This window comes from Dryobates pubescens, chromosome 4, assembly GCF_014839835.1.
Source record: "Dryobates pubescens isolate bDryPub1 chromosome 4, bDryPub1.pri, whole genome shotgun sequence".
Lineage (NCBI taxonomy): Eukaryota > Metazoa > Chordata > Aves > Piciformes > Picidae > Dryobates > Dryobates pubescens.
Genome location: NC_071615.1, coordinates 17957751 through 17981650, shown reverse-complemented (window position 1 = coordinate 17981650; position 23900 = coordinate 17957751). Strand labels below are relative to the sequence as shown.

The 23900-nt window shown below is 61.4% G+C and overlaps 1 protein-coding gene across 1 annotated transcript in view; it reads right to left on the bottom strand.

The window, feature by feature from the left end:
• PIGQ (phosphatidylinositol glycan anchor biosynthesis class Q) overlaps positions 1-23900 on the bottom strand; it is a 44708-nt gene continuing 20808 nt past the window's right edge. Inside the window, exons 4-10 of the mRNA XM_054161358.1 lie at positions 20879-21005; positions 19802-19955; positions 16308-16419; positions 9967-10047; positions 7912-8026; positions 3389-3450; positions 1-324 (exon numbers count right to left, since the gene is read on the bottom strand). Coding sequence (XP_054017333.1) covers positions 172-324; positions 3389-3450; positions 7912-8026; positions 9967-10047; positions 16308-16419; positions 19802-19955; positions 20879-21005 — 804 coding nt within the window. The 3' untranslated portion in view covers positions 1-171. The remainder of the gene's footprint in view (positions 325-3388; positions 3451-7911; positions 8027-9966; positions 10048-16307; positions 16420-19801; positions 19956-20878; positions 21006-23900) is intronic.

Genomic DNA, 23900 nt, shown 5'->3' with positions numbered 1-23900 from the left:
AGAGGGGAGTTGGAACATCCTGTTGGGAAACACTTGCCTTGAGCAGCTCCTGCCCTCCCCAGCTGGCCAGGCTCTGAGGGCAGGCACCCAGGCTCAGATCTGCCTTTGGTCCACAAGCAGGAGGATCCAAGGTGGTCTCCTGACCAGGCCTCTCAAGCTTCACTCCTCTCTTCAGTCCTGCTTCTCCCCTTTGTGCTTCCAAGGGTAGATCAGCTCCCCCAGGAACAGCTTCTTGCAGAGGGATGCCCAGGAATCCTTAGGGTAGCAGCTGTAGGTTGGCAGCCTGTAGGTCTGCACCACACTGCCATATGACAGAGGGTTGATCTGTGAGGAGAGACAGGCACAGGCTGGGAGGGCTGGGGAGCAGCCCCAGGGAGAAGCAGCTGGCAGTGCTGGGGGGCAGCAAGGGCTGCAGGGCACAGCAATGTGCCCTGGGGGCCAAGGAGGCCAAGGGGGTCCTGGGGGGCATTCAGCAGAGTGTGGCCAGCAGGGCCAGGGAGCTTCTCCTCCCCCTCTGTCCTGCCCTGCTGAGACCTCCCCTGGAAGCTTGCAGCCAGGTCTGGGCTCCCCAGCTCAGGAGGCACAGGGAGCTGCTGCAGAGAGGCCAAGGGAGGCTCCAAGGATGCTGCAGGGCCTGGAGCACTGCCTGGGGAGGAGAGGCTGAGAGCCCTGAGGCTGGAGAGGAGAAGGCTGAGAGGGATCTGATCAATGTCTATCAATAGCTGAGGGCTGGGGGTCAGAGAGGGCCAGGGCCAGGCTCTGCTCACTGTGCCCTGGGATAGGCCAAGGGGCAGTGGATGGAAACTGCAGCCCAGGAGGTTCCACCTCAACAGGAGGAGGAACTTCTGCCCTGGGAGGCTGCCAGAGGCCTGGAGCAGGCTGCCCAGAGAGGTTGTGGAGTCTCCTTCCCTGGAGCCTTCCCAGCCCTGTCTGGATGTGTTCTGTGTGCCCTGTGCTGGGCTCTCTGCTCCTGCTCTGGCAGGGGGCTTGGACTGGAAGATCTCTTTGGGTCCCTTCCAGCCCCTGGCACCCTGTGAGCTGTGACAGCAGCAAGGAGATGTGTTGTAGGAAGGAGCAGAGGCAGTGGGGGAGGGCAAGAGCCCTTAACCAGCACTGCCAGGGCAGCACTGAGCCCTGGCCCTCAGCACCACAGCCACACAGCTCTGAAGCCTCTCCAGGGACAGGAACTCCACCACTGCCCTGGGCAGCATGGCCAGGCCTGGACAATCATTGTGGGGAAGAAATTGTTTCTCATGGCCAACCTAAACCTCCCCTGGTGCAAATTGAGGCTGTTTCCTCTCATCCTGTCCCTTGTTCCTTGGGAGCAGAGCCCAAGCCCCAGCTGGCTGCAGCCTCCTCTCAGGGAGCTGCAGAGAGCAAGGAGGTCTCCCTCAGCCTCCTCTTCTCCAGCCTCAACACCCCCAGCTCCCTCAGCTGCTCCTCCCCAGCCCTCTTCCCCAGACCCTTCCCCAGCTCTCTTGCTCTGCTCTGGCCCTGCTCTGGCTCCTCAATGTTCCTCCTGGGAGTGAAGGCTCCAAAACTGCTCCCAGCATTCGAGGTGTGGCCTCAGCACCACTCCCTTGGCCCTGCTGGCCAGAGCAGACTGTGCTCAGGCAGTGCAGCTTTGCTCCAGAGGACATCTGTTGAAGGCATTCCCCTTGGACTGCTGCTGGCTCCTGTGCTGCCCTGACCTCTGCTCAAGCAGGGCTAGATTGGGGATGGAAAAAAAATCAACAGCCCTGAGAAGCTGCCCTGAATCCCTTCCCACACAGCCCCCCCAGCCCAGGGGTCCCTTCCAAGCTCTCAAGGCTGCTTGCAGACCCTCCTCCCAGGATGCAAAGAGCACAAAAGCAGCTCAGGGACGTGGCAGAGCTGCTGCAAAGGCAGGGAATGGTCTCAGTGTCCCTCCTGCAAGGGGAAGAAGGATTTCCCTGCTGCCAGCACCTCCTTCCCTGGCAGAAAATCCTGAGGGGAGACCTCTGCAGCTCCCTGAGAGGAGGCTGGAGCCAGGTGGGGGTTGGGCTCTGCTCCCTAGGAGAGGCAATGGCCTGAAACTGTGCCAGGGGAGGGGTAGGTTGGAGAGGAGGCAAAATGTATTTGGTGGCAGAGTGGTCAGGGCCTGGCAGAGGATGCCCCGGGAGGTGGTGGAGTCCCCATGCCTGGAGGGGTTCAGAGCCATGGGGATGTGGTGCTGAGGGCTGTGCTTCAGTGCTGGGTGGACAGTTGGGCTTGATGAGCCTGGAGGTCTGTTCCAAGCTTCATGGCTCCACAGCTGCATGATGCTGCTGTGAAATGGATTTGCCCTGCTGCAGCAGCTGCCAGCTGCCATCTTTGCAGTGAAGCCTCTCCGTGGCTGCAGCTTCAGAACAGCTGCAGCTGAGGCCAAGAGCTTGGGGCCAGGCAGAGGGGAAGCCTCCCACAGAACAAGTGGTGTCCCTCAGGGCTCTGTGCTGGTTAATCTCTGTCTCAATGCCACAGGCAGTGAGATCGAGGCAGCAGCAGCAGTGTGCAGAGGGCACCAGGCTGAGTGCTGCTGTCCATCCCCCAGGAGGGCATCCAGAGGGACCTGGGCAGGCTGCAGAGGTGGTGCCCAGGGCAAGCTCCTGAGGCTCAAGCAGAGCAAGGGCAGGTCCTGCACCTCCTCACTGTCAGCACAGGCTGGGGGAGGAGGGCAGAGAAAGCAGCCCTGAGGAGAAGGCCTTGGGGGTGCTGGTGGGGAGAAGCTGGCCAGGGGCAGGCAGGGTGAGATGCAGCACAGGAGGCCAAGGGCAGCCTGGGCTGCACCCAGAGCAGCATTGCCAGAGAGCCAGAGAGGAGATCCTGGCACTGTGCTCTGCTCTGGGCAGACCTCCCCTGCAGGGCTGTGTGCAGGGCTGGAGCCCTCAGCACAGGGAGGACCTGGAGCTGAGGGAGAGGCTCCAGAGGAGGCCAGGAGAATGCTCAGGGGCTTGGAGCAGCTCTGCTGTGGGGACAGGCTGAGGGGGCTGGGGGGGTTCAGCCTGCAGAGGAGAAGGCTCCAGGGAGAGCTCAGAGCAGCCTGCCAGGACCTGAAGGGAGCTACAGGAAGGCTGCAGAGGGACTGTTCCCAAAGGCCTGCAGGGACAGCCCCAGGGGCAATGGCTTCAGAGCAGAGCAGAGCAGATTGAGCTTGGATGTGAGGAACAAGTTGTGCCCCAGGAGGCTGCTGGAGCACTGCCACAGGCTGCCCAGGGAGGGGGCTGAGGCTCCAGCCCTGGAGATCAAGGTGAGGCTGGAGAGGGCTGTGGGCAGCCTGAGCTGGTGGAGGATGTCCCTGCTGAGGGCAGGGGGTTGGGCTGGAGGAGCTCTGGAGCTCCCTTCTGGCCTGGAGCATTGTGCTTTGTGTCATGGAGGGGCACAAGTGGCTGACCTGCATCAGCAGCCGCAGAGGTTTTCCATCCTGCTGCTCCAGGACTCTGAACTTCACACCAGCTGAAAAGGAACAAAGCAAAGGAACTAAATCCATGGGTGGAGAAGAGCCCAGGCTGTGCTGCTCAGCTCTGAGGGGCTGGAGCTGGAGCCTGCAGCCTCCCCTTCACTGCTGAACCCTTCCACCTTTGCAGCAGCTTTGCAGGGCAGTGAGAAGTGATTTGGGTTTCTTTGAGCTCCAGCAGGTCAAGGGAGGTTCTCCTCCCCCTCTCCAGGCCTCACCTGCAGAACTGTGTCCAGTTCTGGGCTCCCCAGCCCAGGAAGGACAAAGAACTGCTGGGGAGAGTCCAGCACAGGGACACTGAGCTGCTGAGGGCACTGCAGCAGCTCTGAGCAGAGGCTGAGGGAGCTGGGGCTGGGCAGCCTGCAGAAGAGGAGGCTGAGAGGGCTCTGATCAATGCTTACAAACATCTAAGGGGTGGCAGGAGGCTGGGGCCAGACTCTTCTCAGTGCTGCCCAGGGACATGGCAAGAGGCACTGAGCCCAAACCTGACCATAGGAAGTTCCATCTAAAGGTGAGGAGGAACTTCTGCCCTGAGAGGGTGGCAGAGCCCTGGAGCAGGCTGCCCACAGAGGCTGTGGAGTCTCCTGTGGAGAGGCAATGGCCTGAAACTGTGCCAGGGGAGGGTTAGGTTGGAGAGGAGGCAAAATGTCTTTGGTGGCAGAGTGGTCAGGGCCTGGCAGAGGATGCCCAGGGAGGTGGTGGAGTCCCCATGGCTGGAGGGGTTGCAGAGCCCTGTGGCCATGGCAGCTGGGGCCAGGGTTTGTTGGCCCTGGTGGGGCTGGGCTGGTGTTGGCCTGGCTGCTCTGGGAGGGCTTTTCCCAGCCAAACAGTTCTGTGACTCCATAGGAAGATGAAGCAAAAGTGAAGAAGGGACCTGCCACAGATCAGTGGCTCAGGAGAAACAGAGCTGAAGCTCTGCCTGGGTGTCAGCAGCATGGCTGCAGGCTCTGTGTGACTCCTGGAACCACAGAAATGCTTTGGCTGAAAGCCCTTCCAGCTCCTCCAGCCCAACCCTTCTCTAACTCCACCAAGGCTGGGGCTGAGCCCTGGCCCTCAGCACCACAGCTCTGCCTCTGGGAAACACCTCCAGGCCTGGGCATTCAACCACCTCCCTGGGCAGCCTGAGCCAGGCACTGAGAACCCTTCCAGTGAAGAAGTTTCTTCCCATGTCCAACCTGAACCTCCCCTGGGGCAACTTGAGGCCATTGCCTCTCCTCCTGTCCCTTGTTAGGACTCTTGCTGGCTTTAAGACCAAACCATTTTCTCTTTTCCTCAAGCTGTGAATTAGTTTAAAGCTGCTGGGAGAGAAAGCTGTGGGAGCTCTGTGGTCTAGCAGGGAGCTCTGCTCTCAACTCTCTCCCCACTCAGGAAGCCTTTTCTGGAGGGGCTGGGAAGGGTTTCTCTGCATTTTGCTGAGCTGTATTGAAAGCTGGGCTTCCCCTGGGGCTTCAGGAAGGTTGAGAGTGGAGAGGAGGAAGAAATTGTTTGCAGTGAGGCTGGGGAGACTCTGGCACAGGCTGCCCAGGGAGGCTGTGGCTGCCTCCTGCCTGGGGGTGTTCAGGGCCAGGCTGGATGAGGCCCTGAGCAAGCTGTGCAGGTGGAAGCCCCATGGCAGGGGCTGGAGCTGGGTGATCTGGAAGGTCCCTTCCAACCCAAGTCACCACAGCAGTGCCTTGGTTTGTGCTGGGGCCAGGAACACAGCAGGCTGCAGAACTTCCTCAAGCTGCCTGTTCAGGTGCAGGCAGCAGGGCACTGCCTGCCCTCTGTCTTAAAAGGTGGAAGAGGAGCAAGCAAGCAGCCAACAAAGAGACAAAGTCAGGCAACTAACTCACAGAGCCCCAGCAGGGAGGGGGCTGGAAGGGAACTCTGGAGCTCCCCCAGCCCAAGCCCTGCCCCAGCAGGGCACCCACAGCACCCTGCCCAGCAGCACAGTGCCCAGGGGGGGTTGGAAGCTCTCCACACCAGGACACTCCACAGCCTCTCTGGGCAGCCTGCTCCAGGCCTCCAGCAGCCTCACCCCAAACAACTTTCTCCTCCTGCTCAGCTCCAACCTCCTGCCTGACACTTGCTGCCCCTTGCCCCTTGTGCTGGCCCTGGGCAGCACTCAGCAGAGCCTGGCCCCAGCCTCTTGCCCCCCACAGCTCCTTTAGCTCTTGCTGAGCATTGCTCAGCTGCCCTCTGGGGCTGCTCTTCTGCTCCAGGCTAAAACAGCAAACAGCTCAGGACTTCAGTCAGCCCAGAGCTGAGGCAGTGCCAGCAGCCCACAGCCAGTGCAGAGCCAGCCCTGGGATGCAGCACATTTTCTGCCTTCTTTTGCAGGCTGCCTTGGTTCAGAGCTCACCCCCCCAGGCTCACAACTTGTTTAACCCTCAGCAGTTTCACCTGAGCCAGTGCTCCTCAGCCAAAAGCAAAAGCTGAACCCATTTCTGTGCTGCTGCTGCTGCTGTGGGTGGCACTTTTAGTTGCCACAGGCTTTCCAGAGGTGTTCTTGGAGCTGCTGCAGCATCAGATTTCTTCCCTTGCAGGAATCAGTGAGCAGCTCAAGCTGTGCTTCCTCTCCTGTCTCCCCACTGCATCAATACCAAATGCATAATGCAGAAGCATTCTGAGTGTCCAGCAGAAGGACACAGAGCTGCTGCAGAGAGGCCAGAGGAGGCCCCAGAGATGCTGCCAGGGCTGGAGCAGCTCTGCTGGGAGCACAGGCTGAGGGAGCTGGGGCTGTGCAGCCTGCAGAGGAGAAGGCTCCAGGGGCTCCTCAGAGCTGCTGCCAGCACCTGAAGGGATCCTGCAGGAAGGCTGCAGAGGAACTTTGGCTGAGGGGGTCTGAGCCAGGCCAAGGGGGAAGGGTTTGGAGCTGAGGCAGAGCAGGGTTAGAGTGGAGCTGAGGAAGAAGTTGTTCAGTGTGAGGGTGGTGAGGGCCTGGAACAAGGGCTGGGAGTGCCAGGCCCAGGGCCAATGGCTTTGAGCTGGGAGAGAGGAGACTGAGAGTGGAGAGGAGGAAGAAATTCCTTGCAGTGAGGCTGGGGAGACTCTGGCACAGGCTGCCCAGGGAGGCTGTGGCTGCCTCCTGCCTGAGGGTGTTACAGGCCAGGCTGGATGAGGCCCTGAGCAGCCTGTGCTGGTGGGAGGGGTCCCTGCCCATGGCAGGGGCTTGGAGCTGGATGACCTCTGAGGTCCCTTCCAATCTAAGCCAATCTGTGATTCCATGATCACAGAATGGGCTGAGTTGGAAGGGACCTCCAGCAGGAGCAGCCAGGGCAGGTCACACAGCAGCACATCCAGGTGGGCCTTGAATGTCTCCAAAGGAGACTCCACAACCTCTCTGGGCAGCCTGCTCCTGCAGCCTCAGACTGAACAAGTTTCTCCTGATGCTGAGCTGGAACCTCCTGGCTTCCAGCTTATTCCTTGTCCTATCACAGGACACCAGTGACACGAGCCTGGCTCCTTCACCTTGCCCCCCACCCCTCAGCTATTGAGAGGCATTGATCAGATCAGTCAGATTGATCAGATTGGTCAGTCAGAGGGCAGAAGGGCTCTGCAGAGGGACCTTGCCAGGCTGGGCAGAGGGGCAGAGGCCAACAGGATGGCATTCAACAAGTCCAAGTGCCAGGGGCTGCACTTTGGCCACAGCAACCCCAGGCAGAGCTACAGGCTGGGGGCAGAGTGGCTGAGAGCAGCCAGGCAGAGAGGGACCTGGGGGTGCTGATTGACAGCTGCCTGAACAGGAGCCAGCAGTGTGCCCAGGGGGCCAAGAAGGCCAAGGGCATCCTGGCCTGCAGCAGGAAGAGTGTGGCCAGCAGGAGCAGGGAAGTCCTTGTGCCCTGTGCTCAGCACTGCTCAGGCCACAGCTTGAGTCCTGTGTCCAGCTCTGGGCTCCTCAGCTCAAGAAGGACATTGAGAGACTTGAAGGTGTCCAGAGAAGGGCAACAAAGCTGGGGAGGGGTCTGGGGCACAGCCCTGGGAGGAGAGGCTGAGGGAGCTGGGGTTGCTTAGCCTGCAGAAGAGGAGGCTCAGGGGAGACCTTCTTGCTCTCTGCAACTCCCTGCAGGGAGGTTGGAGCCAGCTGGGGGTTGGGCTCTGCTCCCAGGCAGCCAGCAGCAGAACAAGAGGCCACAGTCTCAAGCTGTGCCAGGGGAGGTTTAGGCTGGAGGGGAGGAGAAAGTTCTTCCCTGAGAGAGTTGTTAGCCATTGGGCTGTGCTGCCCAGGGAGGTGGTGGAGTCCCCATCCCTGGAGGTGTTCAGGAGGGGACTGGATGTGGCACTTGGTGCCATGGCCTAGCCATGAGGTCTGTGGTGCCAGGTTGGACTGGATGCTCTTTGAGGTCTCTTCCAGCCTTGGTGATGCTGTGATGCTGTCATCCCCTCTCTGCCTTCTCTTCTCCAGGCTACCCAGCCCCAGGGCTCTCAGCCACCCTTCCCAGGAGAGAAAGAGAAGCCCTGAAGCTCTGGAAGGGACTTACCTGCGAGCCTGTAGGACCTGCAGAGCCGAAGGAGCAGCGAGTAGAGGGGCAGGGAGTTGATCAGATCCACCAGCAGGTGCAGCAGGCCTTGCACAATCACCACCAGCAAGCGCAGCTGCAGACACAGAGGCAGTGAGCACCACCAGCACGGCCAGGCCCTCGGCTCAGCTGCTCAGCTACAGCCTCCCCCAGCTGGGGGATGCCTGCAAGAGCTGGAATGCAGACCCTGCCTGGCCTTCTGGGCCAACAGCAGCTGGAGGCTGTAGGTGAAATGAAGCCCCTGTGGTGGCAGAGGCTGTGAGCTGCAGGGAAGGCCACCAGAGCTCCTCTGCTTTCAGCAGTCCCAGTCTGGAAGGGAGAATTCAGCTTTCCATTCCCAGTAGCCTCCAAGCTGTGTGGCCCTGCTGGCAGCTGGAGGGAAGGGATCCATCCAGAGGGACCTGGACAGGCTGGAGGGAAGGGATCCATGCAGAGGGACCTGGGCAGGCTGGAGGGAAGGGATCCATCCAGAGGGACCTGGGCAGGCTGGAGGGAAGGGATCCATCCAGAGGGCCCTGGGCAGGCTGGAGGGAAGGGATCCATCCAGAGGGACCTGGACAGGCTGGAGGGAAGGGATCCATGCAGAGGGACCTGGGCAGGCTGGAGGGAAGGGATCCATCCAGAGGGACCTGGGCAGGCTGGAGGGAAGGATCCATCCAGAGGGACCTGGGCAGGCTGGAGGGAAGTGATCCATCCAGGGGGACCTGGGCAGGCTGGAGGGAAGGGATCCATGCAGAGGGACCTGGGCAGGCTGGAGGGAAAGGATCCATCCAGAGGGACCTGGGCAGGCTGGAGGGAAGGATCCATCCAGAGGGACCTGGGCAGGCTGGAGGGAAGGATCCATCCAGAGGAACCTGGGCAGGCTGGAGGGAAGGGATCCATCCAGAGGGACCTGGGCAGGCTGGAGGGAAGGATCCATCCAGAGGAACCTGGGCAGGCTGGAGGGAAGGGATCCATCCAGAGGGACCTGGGCAGGCTGGAGGGAAGGGATCCATCCAGAGGGACCTGGGCAGGCTGGAGGGAAGGGATCCATGCAGAGGGACCTGGACAGGCTGGAGGGAAGGGATCCATCCAGAGGGACCTGGGCAGGCTGGAGGGAAGGGATCCATCCAGAGGGACCTGGGCAGGCTGGAGGGAAGGGATCCATGCAGAGGGACCTGGACAGGCTGGAGGGAAGGGATCCATCCAGAGGGACCTGGGCAGGCTGGAGGGAAGGGATTCATCCAGAGGGACCTGGGCAGGCTGCAGAGCTGGGCACAAGGCAGCCTCATGCAGGTCAGCAAGGCCAAGGGCAAGGTCCTGCAGCTGGGGCAGGGCAATCCCCAGCACAAACCCAGGCTGGGTGAGGAGTGGCTGAGAGCAGCCCTGAGGAGAAGGCCTTGGGGGGGTCAGCTGGTGACAGAGTCCCCAGGAGCCAGCACTGGTCCCTGGCAGCCCAGAGGCAGCTGAGTGCTGAGCTGCAGGGAGAGCAGCAGCACAGGGAGGGGATTCTGCCCCTCTGCTCTGCTCTGCTCAGCCCCCACCTGCAGCACTGCCTCCAGCTCTGGGGCCCCCAGCACAGGAAAGACCTGGGCTGGGAGTGCCAGGCCCAGGGACAATGGCTTTGAGCTGGGAGAGAGGAGACTGAGAGTGGAGAGGAGGAAGAAATTCTTGGCAGTGAGGCTGGGGAGACTCTGGCACAGGCTGCCCAGGGAGGCTGTGGCTGCCTCCTGCCTGGAGGTGCTGAGGGCCAGGCTGGATGAGGCCCTGAGCAAGCTGTGGTGGTGGGAGGTGTCCCTGCCCAGGACAGGGGCTTGGAGCTGGATGGTCTCTGAGGTCCCTTCCAACCCAACCCCTTCTATGACTCCATGAATGAGTCCTGAACTCCTCTTGCTTGGCCTGCAAGGGCTGTGTGAGAGCTTTCCTGGGACACCCAGACAAAGAGCTGTGGCCTCTGGATGGCAGGGAAGGAGCAGGCCAGCTCCATTGGGTGTCTCAGAAGGCAGCACACGACCAGCTCCAAGGGCTGTGTCTTACCAGGGTGAACACCAAGTAGTAGAGTGCAGTTGTAGGCAGGAGGAAGAGCAGGATGGTGAACAGCAAGGTGCCAATGAACAGCTGGGGGGAGAGAAACACAGGGGAATGCTCCTGGTTAGCAGAGCAGTGGCAGAACAGGAGCACAGCAGAAGGGAACAGGAAGCTGTGTCAAACCCAAGCTTTCCAAGGCTCCTGCCTGTGGCTTTCTGCTCCTGCTGCTGCCTCCTCCAAGCTTTTGAGTGCTGCTTCCCTCCCTGAGCCTGCAGCAGGCTGCCTGGGCCAGGAGTGTGCCTGGAAGCAGAACTGACTGGCACCTGACAGCATTCTGCCCTCTCCTCAAAGGTTTCCTCCTCTGGGCACAGCTCACATCAGCCTGCTGCTTGTCCACTCCCTGCCCAGCTGAGGCTTAGAGCCATGGCTCAGATTTTACCAGCAGAGCATAGATCAGAGAATGCTTTGGGGCTGGAAGAGACCTCTCCTGTCATTGAGTCCAGCACCAACCCAGCCCCACCATGGCCACCAAACCCTGGCCCCAGCTGCCATGGCCACAGGGTTCTGGAGCCCCTCCAGGCATGGGGACTCCACCACCTCCCTGGGCAGCCTCTGCCAATGCCTGAGATGCACCAAGGAGCAGCCTCCCAGTACCTGAAGGGCTCCAGGAGAGCTGGGGAGGGACTTGGGACAAGGGCTGGGAGTGCCAGGCCCAGGGCCAATGGCTTTGAGCTGGGAGAGAGGAGACTGAGAGTGGAGAGGAGGAAGAACTTCTTGGCAGTGAGGCTGGGGAGACTCTGGCATCTGGGGAGTCCCTGACCACTCTGGCAGCAAAGACATTTTGCCTCCTCTCCAACCTAACCCTCCCCTGGCACAGTTTCAGGCCATTGCCTCTCCTTCTGTCCCCTGAGCCTAGGGAGCAGAGCCCAAGCCCCAGCTGGCTGCAGCCTCCTCTCAGGGAGCTGCAGAGAGCAAGGAGGTCTCCCTCAGCCTCCTCTTCTCCAGGCTCAACCCCCCCAGCTCCCTCAGCTGCTCCTCCCCAGCCCTCTTCTCCAGCCCCTTCCCCAGCTCTGGTGCCTTTCCCTGGCCCTGCTGCAGCCAAATGTGGAAGGGCTTCAGGAGGTGGCACTTTGGGAGGGAGTTTTGTAGAGAGCTGGGAAGTGGTTCTGCTCCTCCTTGTTCTAGCAGAGGAGGCAGGTGAGGAGAAGCTGCCCAAGTGTGGCTGAGGAGCAGTCCCAGCAGCAGCAGCTGGCTGGGCAGTCCAGCCACAGCCCTTCTGCCCCTTGCTCAGTGGGGAAGTGGGAGGCAGAAGGAAGCTGGCGGTCCTGGGGTGGGGGGAACAGCACTGAAGGGATGTTGGAGAAGCATCCCCAGGGAAGCAGGAGTCATCAGCTCCTCTGCTCACACTCAAGGGGATTCTTACTCTGGGCCAGCCCAGTTGCCTCCAGTCTAACCCATTCCAGCTGGGAGGATGCAGATTTCTGGCACATGGGGATCTGACTCTTCAGTTTGCAGCCGGCACTCCCAGCAGACAGAGGCCACAGGGCACTGCCACTGCTGCAAAGAGAGGGCCCAGCTGGGCTCTGCTATGACAGCAAGCAACCCAGCCAGCCACAGCAGAGCAGCAGCAGCCCAGCTCCACAGCAGGGCCAGGAGCAGATCACAGCCCAGCCTCCCCTCCACACAGCAGCTGCTCCTGCCCTGCTCTGGGGCAGCTCCAGAGAAGGGGCTGGGGAGGAGCAGCTGAGGGAGCTGGGGGGGTTGAGCCTGCAGAAGAGGAGCCTGAGGGAGACCTCCTTGCTCTCTGCAGCTCCCTGAGAGGAGGCTGCAGCCAGCTGGGGCTTGGGCTCTGCTCCCTAGGGACAGGACAAGGGGAAATGGCCTCAAGCTGCCCCAGGGGAGGCTTGGGTTGGGTATTAGAAGAAACTTCTCTGGTAGGGTTCTGCAAGCCTGGCCCAGGCTGCCAGGGGGGTGGCTGAGTGCCCATCCCTGGAGGTGTTCCCAGGAGGCAGAGCTGTGGTGCTGAGGGCCATGGCTCAGCCCCAGCCTTGGTGGAGTTAGAGGATGGTTGGAGGAGCTCAGGCAGTGACTGATTCTCTGCTTCTATAACAGCTCCAGAAGTCTTTCAAGGTCTGCTTTGGAAGTCTCCTCCCCCCCCCCAGGCCAATGACACAACTCCCACTGCCCTGCAGAGCAGCAGGATGAGGCCTGAGGGCCAAACCAATTCTTCTCCAAGCACACAGGGAGGGAGCCCCGATGCCAACTGTCTCCCTGGCACAGAGGCTTTCATCAGCAGGGAGAAAGGCAAAGAGCTGCTGGGCTGTGGGGCAGGAGCTGCACTGGTGGAGCAGGTCAGGCTCTGTGGAGCTTTTCCACAGCCTTTCAGGAACTCAAGGAGGGCTTGAAGGGCTTGACAAAAAGCTGCCTCTGCTGCTGGAGGAGAAGGAGTGGGCCAGGCTCCAGCACAGTGTGAATGAAGCAGAGCCTTTTAATAGCAGCTCCAGCAGGGCTGTTACTGTGGCAACACTGCTGGGCACCACTTCCCAGCCCACCTCCCTCCCCCAGACCCTCTCCCATGCTCCAGGAGCTGCCAGCAGCTGCAGCACCCACTGCAGCTCACCCAGGGCCCTTTGCAGGCACTCAGCACCAGCCAGAATTGGGAATCTGTAGTGTGTGGAGAAGAGAAGGCTCCAGGGAGACCTCAGAGCAGCCTTCCAGTGCCTGGAGGGGCTCCAGGAGAGCTGGGGAGGGACTTGGGACAAGGGCTGGGAGAGACAATGGCTTTGAGCTGGGAGAGAGGAGACTGAGAGTGGAGAGGAGGAAGAAATTGTTTGCAGTGAGGCTGGGGAGACTCTGGCACAGGCTGCCCAGGGAGGCTGTGGCTGCCTCCTGCCTGGAGGTGCTCAGGACCAGGCTGGATGAGGCCCTGAGCAAGCTGTGCTGGTGGGAGGGGTCCCTGCCCATGGCAGGGGTTTGGAGCTGGCTGAGCTTGAAGGTTCCTTCCAACCCAAGCCATTCCAGGATGCCAGGCAGGGGTGCTGCAGAGCAGCACAGTTGCTGTGCTCTTGCTGCAGCTCTGATTGCAACCAAAGGGTTTGCTTGAAGAGCCAGAGATGCAGAGTGTCAGCATTTGCACTTGCTCAGGGCAGCACAAAGGCATCCAAGAGCCATGGAAAAAAGAACTGGGATTGGATGTGCAACAGAAGCTCAGGAGGAACTGGGGAGATGTTTATGAAGGCACTGGCAGAGGCTGCCCAGGGAGGTGGTGGAGTCCCCATCCCTGGAGGGGTTCCAGAACCCTGTGGCCATGGCACCTGGGGCCATGGTTTGGTGGCCGTGGTGGGGTTGGGTTGCTGGTTGGACTGGATGCTCTTGGAGAGGTTTTCCAGCCCCAACAACTCCATGATTCCTGCAGTTCCTGTCCCTCTGCTCCCTCTTTGCTTAAGAGGAGGCTGAGGGAGACCTCCTTGCTCTCTGCAGCTCCCTGAGAGGAGGCTGCAGCCAGCTGGGGCTTGGGCTCTGCTCCCAAGGGACAGGACAAGAGGAAATGGCCTCCAGTTGCTCCAGGGGAGGTTTAAGTTGGACATTGGAAGAGGTTTCTTAAGCCCTGGCCCAGGCTGCCCAGAGAGGTTGTGGAGTCTCCTGGTGTGGAGACTTTCACAGAATCAATAAGGTTGAAACAGGCCTCAGAGATCACCAAGTCCAAGCTGTCACCCAACACCTCCTGACAGCTAACCCATGGCTCCAAGGGCCACATCCCAGCCCCTCTTGAACACCTCCAGGGATGGGGACTCCACCACCTCCCTGGGCAGCACAGCCCAGTGGCCAATCTCTCTTGCTGGGAAGAACTTTCTCCTCCCCTCCAGCCTAAACCTCCCCTGGCACAGCTTGAGACTGTGGCCTCTTGTTCTGCTGCTGGCTGCCTGGAAGCAGAGCCCAACCCCCACCTGGCTCCAACCTCCCTGCAGGGAGTTGCAGAGAGCAAGAAGGTCTCCCCTGAGCCTCCTCTTCTGCAGGCTAAGCAACCCCAGCTCCCTCAGCCTCCCCTCCCAGGGCTGTGCCCCAGACCCCTCCCCAGCTTTGTTGCCCTTCTCTGGACACCTTCAAGTCTCTCAATGTCCTTCTTGAGCTGAGGAGCCCAGAGCTGGACACAGGACTCCAGGGGTGGCCTGAGCAGTGCTGAGCACAGGGCACAAGGACTTCCCTGCTCCTGCTGGCCACACTCTGCCTGCTGCAGGCCAGGATACCCTTGGCCTTCTTGGCCCCCTGGGCACACTGCTGGCTCCTGTTCAGCTGCTGTCCACCAGCACCCCCAGGTCCCTCTCTGCCTGGCTGCTCTCAGCCACTCTGCCCCCAGCCTGTAGCACTGCCTGGGGTTGCTGTGGCCAAAGTGCAGCCCCTGGCACTTGGATGTGTTCAATCTCCTGCCCTTGGCCTCTGCCCATCTGCCCAGCCTGTCCAGGTCCCTCTGCAGAGCTCTCCTACCCTCTAACAGATCAACTCCTGCCCCCAGCTTGGAGTCCTCTGCAAACTCACTGCTGATGGACTCAATGCCCTCCTCCAGATCATCAATAAAGATATTGAACAGGCTGGGGCCCAGCACTGCTCCCTGGGGTACACCACTGGTGCCTGGCTGCCAGCTGGATGTGGCACCACCTGGATGTGCTCCTGTGTTGGCCTGCCCTCGGTGCCCCTGCTCTGGCAGGGGGTTGGACTCCATGGTCTCTGGAGGTCCCTTCCAACCTCTACCATTCTCTGACTCCATGATTCCATGCTTAGCTGAAGCAGGATGGGATCACACTGGCCACAGGCAGCATCCTGCAGTGCTGCAGCCACTGCTGTGAGGGCAGCTGCAGAGTGCAGGGTGCCTGAGCTGACCAATTCCTTAGCTGCCTAGAGCAAAACAATCACACTCCATGGGTGCCAAGAACAGCAGCCTCACCTTGGCACCCTTGGCTTGGGACAGGCTGCAGAAGCCACCTCCTGGGCACTCTGGCACCTCTCACTGGCAACAGATTTGAGCTCATTGGGGTTAGGGGATTGATAACAGAGTATGGAAACAGGCACCCTGAGCAAGAGTCACTGGGGTTAGGAACAGCTTGGGGTGGTTAGGCCTGCTAGGGACTTCTGCTTCTGTTAGCTACTTCTGGTAAGGGCTTTGGTGCAGAGATGCTGCTAGGGATATGCTCAGGACTTCTGTTAGCTGCTTTGTCTCTTAAGGGCTTCCAGGACCTGCTGTAAGTGGGACTCTGAGACCCTCTGCTGCTGGGGATTCTGCAAGGCAGAAATAAAGGACTTCCAGGAGGACTTCTGAGGTGGGTGAAGACTTGGGGGTGCTGGGGGAGGAGAAGCTCAGCAGGAGCCAGCAGGGAGCACTTGCAGCAGAGCCTGGGCTGCAGCAAGAGAAGTGTGGCCAGCAGGGCCAGGGAGGGGATTCTGCCCCTCTGCTCCACTCTGCTGAGCCCACAGCTGGAGCTCTGGGGCCAGTGCTGGAGCCTCTGTGCCAGGAAGGATCTGGAGGGGCTGGAAGGTGTCCAGAGCAGGGCCAGGAGGAGGAACAGAGGGCTGGAGCTGCTCTGCTGGGAGCACAGCCTGAGAGAGTTGGGGTTGTGCAGGCTGGAGAGGAGAAGGCTCCCAGGAGACCTCCCTGTGGCCTTCCAGGATCTGCAGGGGGCTCCAGGAAAGCTGGGGAGGGACTTTGGAGGGTGTCAGGGAGGGATAGGACTGGGGGGGATGGAGCAGAACTAGAAGTGGGGAGATTGAGATTGGCTGTGAGGAAGTTGTTGCCCAGGAGGGTGGTGAGAGCCTGGCACAGGTTGCCCAGGGAGGTGGTGGAAGCTTCCTGCCTGGAGGTGTTTGCAGCCAGGCTGGAGGTGGCTGTGAGCAACCTGCTGCAGTGTGAGGTGTCCCTGGCCATGGCAGGGGGTTGGGGCTGGCTGAGCCTTGGGGTCCCTTCCAGCCCTGACCACTCTGTGACTCTATGATTCTACTCCAAATGATCTCCAAGACAGCTGTGCCAGCTCCTCGGCAGCTTAAACCTCAGACAAAGCTTGCTCAGGAGGACTCCAGGTGTCTCTCTGATGCTGATAGATAAGGCAGGGCTCACCCCTCCCATGGCCAACGCCGGGTCAGGTCCCTGCAGTGGGCTCTGCTCTCCTGGCACTAACCACAAGGTCTGTTCACGACTCTTCTCTTCATGTTCTACTCGAGGCCTTTCTCTGATTCTCTGCTCTGCACGTCTGGGATCTGACTGCCATATGCCAGGAGGGCTTCTGCCCTCATTCATCAGCCAGTGGGCGCCGAGCCTGGGGGAGGAGAGCAGCGGGGGAGCCCCTGCGGCTCGGCAGTACCTGGTCCAGGTCGTAGGAGCAGGAGTCGACGCGCTGCCGCAGCACGTTCCACTTCTTGCCGCGGAACAGGCGCCACAGCGACGCCAGCCCGCAGACCTTCAGGCGGTAGAGCCTGGGCAGAGAGAGGAGGCAGAGCATCAGAGCTCCCCAGCTGCCCCACGGCCCAGCCGCCGGCCCCACGGCCCAGCTGCCAGCCCCACAGCCCTGATGCCGGCACCACGGCCCAGCCGCCGGCCCCACGGCCCTGCCGCCGGCCCCACGGCCCCGATGCCCCACAGCCCAGCTGCCAGCCCCACAGCCCTGCTGCTGGCACCACGGCCCTGCTGCCCCACAGCCCAGCTGCCGGCCCCACGGCCCAGCTGCCCCACAGCCCAGCTGCCAGCCCCACAGCCCAGCCGCTCCACAGCCCAGCCGCCCCACAGCCCCGCCGCCGGCACCACAGCCCCGATGCCCCACAGCCCAGCTGCCAGCCCCACAGCCCTGCTGCTGGCACCATGGCCCTGCTGCCCCACAGCCCAGCTGCCGGCCCCACGGCCCAGCTGCCCCACAGCCCAGCCGCCCCACAGTCCCGCTGCCGGCCCCACAGCCCTGATGCTGGCACCACGGCCCTGCTGCCCCACAGCCCAGCTGCCCCACAGCCCAACTGCCCCACAGCCCAGCCGCCCCACAGCCCAACTGCCAGCCCCACAGCCCCACCGCCAGCCCCACAGCCCAGCCGCCGGCCCCACGGCCCAGCCGCTGGCCCCACGGCCCTGCTGCCCCACAGCCCAGCCGCCGGCCCCACGGCCCAGCTGCCCCACAGCCCAACTGCCCCACAGCCCAGCCGCCCCACAGCCCAACTGCCAGCCCCACAGCCCCACCGCCAGCCCCACAGCCCCGCAGCACCACGGCCCTGCTGCCCCACAGCCCAGCCGCCGGCCCCACGGCCCAGCCGCCGGCCCCACGGCCCTGCTGCCCCACAGCCCAGCCGCCGGCCCCACGGCCCAGCCGCCGGCCCCACGGCCCAGCTGCCCCACGGCCCCTGATGCAGATGCAACCCGAGCGGGGCCGGCCCCTGGCGCGGGCGGCACAGGCTGTGGCAGCCAGCTCTGGGCCTCAGGAGGGCAAAGGCTGTGCCATGCCCTGCCCCAGGGCTGTGCGAGGCTCCTGCCCTCTGCCCCTGCTGAGGCAGAGGCTGGTGTAAGGGAAGTGCCCGGCTGGAGGGCAGCCCTCAGGCAGAGCCGCAGGGGCCAGCCCCATGCCAGCCCTGCACAGAAGCAGCAGCAAGCTGCTTCCCCTGAGCTCATTGCTGCCTCACCAGCCCACATCTGCCCTGCTCCCCCTCCTGCCACAGCAGCCCTGCCCAAGGTCCTGCCCCTCACACTGGAGTCAGTGCAGCACAGGGAGGCAAAGGGGAGGAGTGGAGCCCCTGCACCTTCTCCACTTAACCACAGCTCCAAACACACCCTCAAGAGCTGCAAGAGCTCAGCTGGGTGGCTGCTGGCCCCTCCTGCACCCTTGCCTTTGGCTTTCATCACTTGGTTCTACCACACTTGGAGATACTTTATAGAATCAGAGAATGGTTTGGGTTGGTTCACCCAGTCCCAAGCCCCCTGCCATGGGCAGGGACCCCTCCCACCAGCCCAGGTGGCTCAAGGCCTCATCCAGCCTGGCCTGGAACACCCCCAGGCAGGAGGCAGCCACAGCCTCCCTGGGCAGCCTGTGCCAGAGTCTCCCCAGCCTCACTGCAAGGAATTTCTTCCTCCTCTCCACTCTCAATCTCCCCTCTCAGGCTTCCCTCATGGAAGCACAGCAACAGTGAGGGAAGCTTGGGATGATCAGGGCTGGGAAACAGACAGCCCTACAGAATGGCACTGAAGAAGGCAGAGGTGGAGAGGAGGCACAAAGAGCCCTGGGAAGCAACATCTAACACAGAGGGAGGTAGAGAGAGGAGACCCAGCCTGAGAAGCATGAGCTAAAGGCCAGGCTGCTGAGCCAGCCTAGGGAAGGCATGGAGGCTGCTCAGGTTTCAAGGCAGCAGAGGCCAGGAGAGGAGTCTGCTGTGCGGAACACCAACTGCTTCCAGGAGCTGGCAGGGTGCCACCAGACTGGCAGGCACTGCTCAGTGCACTAACCCCGAGGCAGGAGGCTGCCAGGACAGCTGCTGCAGGTTGCTGGGCCACAGCTGCCCTGTGGCTCTGGCTGAGGCCATGCACAGCCCCCTGAGGTGGCAGCAAGCAGCAGCACCTGCCCCACCTCCCCTGCCTGCCTGCACAGGCCCACTCTTGTGCCTTGCTGCAGAAGGGGATCTCAGGCTTCTCCAGCACCTCAGCCAGCAAGTCCCCTGCCAGCTGCAGGAACACAGGGTGGTGGTGGCTGTGCTGCTGGTGGGTGACTGCTGTCCCCTCCTGACTCTGCACCTGGCACAGAGGGGCACTTTGGTGCCAGTGCAGGAGTGGTGTAGCTCCCTCTGCCTCACAGCTGGGTGGACTGGCTCCCTGCAGCTCTCAGGGGAGAAGCCATCAGCTGAGGAGATGCTTTGCCTCTTTCCACTCCCTGCACAATGAGGAGGAGCAAGGCCAGGACAGGAGCTGCAGTCATGAGAGGTGCTGGCAAGAGGCTGCCCCTGTCTGCTGCTGGGGGTGAGCTCAGCCCAGACCTGATTCCTTCTCCCATCTCAGTGTTTCCATTCCCTAAACTGCTAATTCTTCTGCTGTCTGCTCTGCTCCCAGCCTGGGGAGGGACCATGCCCACTCTGTACCTCCTAAGCCTTCATTTGGGACAGTGTCCCTCAACTCCTCAGCAAGAGCAGCTCTGTCCAGTGGCCTGGGTGGGCTGCAGGATGTGTTGAAGGAGGGCAGGACCAGAGCACACTGGTGGGCACCACTTGCAAGGTAACCCTGATGTGCCCCAGCCATGCCTCAAAGCTCCCTGGCACCCCCTCACACCCCCTCAGAGACTCATGGGGACCTCCAAGAGGCCAGAGAGTGACACCAGGATGGTGTCACAGCCACACTGTAACCCCAAACCTGCTGACCAGAGGAGGCCATGAAGATGTTCAGAGGGCTGGAAAACCTCCCCTGTGGGGACAGGCTGAGAGTGTGGGGTGTTCAGCCTGGAGAAGAGAAGGCTCCAGGCAGACCTCAGAGCAGCCTCCCAGGACCTGAAGGGCTCCAGGAGAGCTGAGGAGGGACTTGGGACAAGGGCTGGGAGTGCCAGGCCCAGGGACAATGGCTTTGAGCTGGGAGAGAGGAGACTGAGAGTGGAGAGGAGGAAGAAATTCCTTGCAGTGAGGCTGGGGAGACTCTGGCACAGGCTGCCCAGGGAGGCTGTGGCTGCCTCCTGCCTGGAGGTGCTGAAGGCCAGGCTGGATGAGGCCTTGAGCAAGCTGTGCTGGTGGGAAGGGAGCCCCCATGGCAGGGGCTTGGAGCTGGATGATCCCTTCCAACCCAAGCCCATTGTGTGAGTGTCTGAGTCTCTGACACCCAAGAGAGAGGCCAGAGGCAGCAGCTCACCTGGCTCCATAGACATAGAAGCAGTAGATGTGGAAGGTGAGCAGGGCGAGGATGTCGGAGAGGATGCAGAGCGCCACGGTCAGGCCCAGGCAGGCTGACAGCGCCACGTACCACAGGATCATCTCAATGAAGGGGGACAGCAGGTGGATGTAGCCTGGAGGGTATTGCAGAGGGTCAGCACTTGGCTGGAACATTCTCCCAACACTCATCCCCTGCCCTTGAGCACTGCTCCAGAAATCACAGCCAGGAGAACATGGAAGTCAAACAGTTCCACAGCCCCCAGGGCAAGCCCCTGCCAGAGCAGCAGCCCCCAGGGCAGGGCACCCACAACACATCCAGGGGGGTTGGAAGCTCTCCACACCAGGAGACTCCACAGCCTCTCTGGGCAGCCTGCTCCAGGCTCTGCCACCCTCACAGGGACAAAGGTTTCCCTCCTGGCCCTCTGGCAGCCCCTCTGCTCCAGCTTGCCCCCACTGCCCCTTGTGCTGTGCTTGGCCAGCCCTGAGCAGAGCCTGGCTCCAGCCCTGCACATCTTTAGCCCCAGCACTGAGGGCAGCCCTCAGGCTGCTCTGCTCCCAGCTCCCAGCCCCAGCTGCCTCAGCCTGGCCTCCCAGGGAGATGTTGCACTGCCTGCAGCAGCTCTGTGCCTCTGGGCTGGACTCTCTCAAGCACTTCCCTGAGGTCCTTGTGGAGCTGAGGGGCCCAGAACTGGGCACAAGATTCCAGAGGTGGCCTCAGCAGGGCAGAGCAGAGTGGGAGGAGAATCTCTGTGACCTGCTCTCCACAGCCCTTCTAACATCCTACCAGCTGCCTCATGTGGCAAAGACCTAAAGCCTTCCCTTGTCCTCTCAGCATCCTGGCAGCAGGTGAGGGAGCTCTGCTGTGCTCTGCACTCCTCAGGACCATCCCCCCCAGCGCTTCCCCGTGTGGGAATGCAGCTCGGGCTGGAGTTCCCACAGCAGGCAGGCTCTCCGACCGGCCTGCACTTGCAGCAGCGCCCTCTGATTCATCACCTGCCCCTAGGCAAGCAGCCAGGAGGTGCCAGGGGAGGCTGGGGAGGCTGTCAGCTGCACTTACTGATCCAGAGGTGGATGTGGTAGAGGAAGAAGCGTCCCAGCACCTGGTCCAAGGCTCGGTTCATCTTGAGTCCAGCCGGGGCTCCCATCAGCCACTGCAGCAGCTCCTGCAGCTCTTCAGCCACATGCTGCAAGCACAAGGAGGCAAGGACCTCGAGATCAGCTCCAGTGAGCAGAGCAGAGCAGAGCAGAGCAGAATAGAATGGAATAGAATAGAATAGACCAGACCGGGTTGGAAGAGACCTTCAAGATCATTGTGTCCAACCTATCATCCAGCACCACCCAAACAACTAACCCATGGCACCAAGCACCCCAGCAAGTCTCCTCCTGAACACCTCCAGGGATGGGGACTCCACCACCTCCCTGGGCAGCACATCCCAATGGGCAATCACTTTCTCTGTGTAGAGCTTCCTCCTAACCTCCTTCCTAAACCTCCCCTGGCACAGCCTGAGACTGTGTCCTCTTGTTCTGCTGCTGGCTGCCTGGGAGCAGAGCCCAACCCCCAGCTGGCTCCAACCTCCCTGCAGGGAGTTGCAGAGAGCAAGAAGGTCTCCCCTGAGCCTCCTCTTCTGCAGGCTAAGCAACCCCAGCTCCCTCAGCCTCTCCTCCCAGGGCTGTGCCCCAGACCCCTCCCCAGCTTTGTTGCCCTTCTCTGGACACCTTCAAGTCTCTCAATGTCCTTCTTGAGCTGAGGAGCCCAGAGCTGGACACAGGACTCCAGGTGTGGCCTGAGCAGTGCTGAGCACAGGGCACAAGGACTTCCCTGCTCCTGCTGGCCACACTCTGCCTGCTGCAGGCCAGGATGCCCTTGGCCTTCTTGGCCCCCTGGGCACACTGCTGGCTCATGTTCAGCCTACCATCAACCAGCACCCCCAGGTCCCTCTCTGCCTGCAGCTCTCAGCCACTCTGCCCCCAGCCTGTAGCACTGCCTGGGGTTGCTGTGGCCAAAGTGCAGCCCCTGGCACTGGGACTTGTTGAATGCCATCCTGTTTGCCTCTGCCCCTCTGCCCAGCCTGGCAAGGTGCCTCTGCAGAGCCCTTCTGCCCTCTCACTGACCAACCTCTGCTCCCAGCTTGGTCTCAGCTGCAAACTTGCTGATGCCTGACTCAATGCCCTCCTCCAGATCATCAATGAATATGTTAGAGAGGATGGGGCCCAGCACTGATCCCTGGGGCAGAGGGGAACCTCCCTTGCCCTGCTGGTCACACTCTTCCTCATGCCCTCCAGATCACCATTGGCCTTCTTGGCCACGAGGGCACATTTCTGACCTGCTCACCCAAACTGGAGCCAGCCATGAGGTCTCTTTACCAGGCTGTGAACTGCGGTGGCTGAGAGTGGCACCCTGCAGCACACAGGTGAGGAATGTCCCTGGCTGAAGTGACTCAGGGATTCACAGAGTGGGTTGGGTTGGAAGGGACCTTCAGGATCATTCAGCTCCAAGCCCCTGCCATGGGCAGGGACCCCTCCCACCAGCACAGGCTGCTCAGGGCCTCATCCAGCCTGGTCCTCAACACCTCCAGGCAGGAGGCAGCCACAGCCTCCCTGGGCAGCCTGTGCCAGAGTCTCCCCAGCCTCACTGCAGAGAATTTCTTCACTGGGAAGACCTCTGACACTGTGCCACATGAGCAGAGACAGGCAGTGACAGCCTCAGGTGTAGTCCAGCCCATGCAAGAGAAGAGCCCTGCCAATGGTGCACCTGGAGAAGATTCCAGACACCCCACCTCACCTGATGCTCTGTGGCCTTCTCTCTCCATCACTCACAAGGAGAATTTCCCTGGGGGCCAAAACTGTGCCAAATATTCCAAGCTGTGGCCTCCCCAGTGCCCAGCCCAGGGGCACCATCCCTGCCCTGCTCCTGCTGCCACCCCAGTGCTGCTCCAGGCCAGGCTGCTGCTGCCCTTCTTGCCCCCCTGGGCACCCCCTGGCTCCTCTCCAGCTGCTGGCACCCAGCACCCCCAGGGCCTTCTCTGCTGGGCACTTTGCAGCCCCTCTGCCCCCAGCCTGGAGCCTTCCTGGGATGGTTGTGAGCCAAGGGCAGGAGCCAGCCTTTGGCCTGGTTGAACCTCATCCCCTTGGCCTCAGCCATGGCTGCAGCCTGGCCAGGGCCCTCTGCACAGCCTCCTGCCCTGCAGCAGATCAACTCTGCCACCCACTTTGGGGCCATCTGCACACTGACTTCCAAGCAATGATTCCATTTCACCTATGAACCAACAGGATCCTTGTCAAGTGAGTGTGGAATCACTCAGCCCTCAGTGCAGTGGCAAAATCAACACATCCAAAGGGGTTTTGCCTTTTGCTTTCACTCCTTTCTCCTCTGCCTCCCTGCAAGCCAGGACTGACTTCAGCCCAGGGCTGAGCAGCAGCAGCAGCAGCAGCAGCAGCCAGGTTATAAATAGCCTGTGGTTAATATTTAAAGTGCTGGATGGGTGACTTAGGAAAAGCATTTGGAGGTTGGAATGGAACACTGAAATGCTTGCAAGCAGTCCCTCAGCAGGGCAGCACTTGGGGAGGCTGCCAGTCCCAGGGGTGTCACAGTCTCACAGGATCACCAAGGTTGGAAGAGACCTCAGAGAGCATCAAGTCCAACCTAGCACCACAGACCTCAGGACTAAACCATGGCTCCAAGGGCCACATCCAGTCCCCTCTTGAACACCTCCAGGGATGGGGACCCCACCACCTCCCTGGGCAGCACAGCCCAATGGCCAACAACTCTCTCAGTGAAGAACTTTCTCCTCCCCTCCAGCCTGAACCTCCCCGGCACAGCTTGAGACTCTGTCCTCTTGTTCTGCTGCTGGCTGCATGGGAGCAGAGCCCAACCCCCAGCTGGCTCCAACCTCCCTGCAGGGAGTTGCAGAGAGCAAGAAGGTCTCCCCTGAGCCTCCTCTTCTGCAGGCTAAGCAACCCCAGCTCCCTCAGCCTCTCCTCCCAGGGCTGTGCCCCAGACCCCTCCCCAGCTTTGTTGCCCTTCTCTGGACACCTTCAAGTCTCTCAATGTCCTTCTTGAGCTGAGGAGCCCAGAGCTG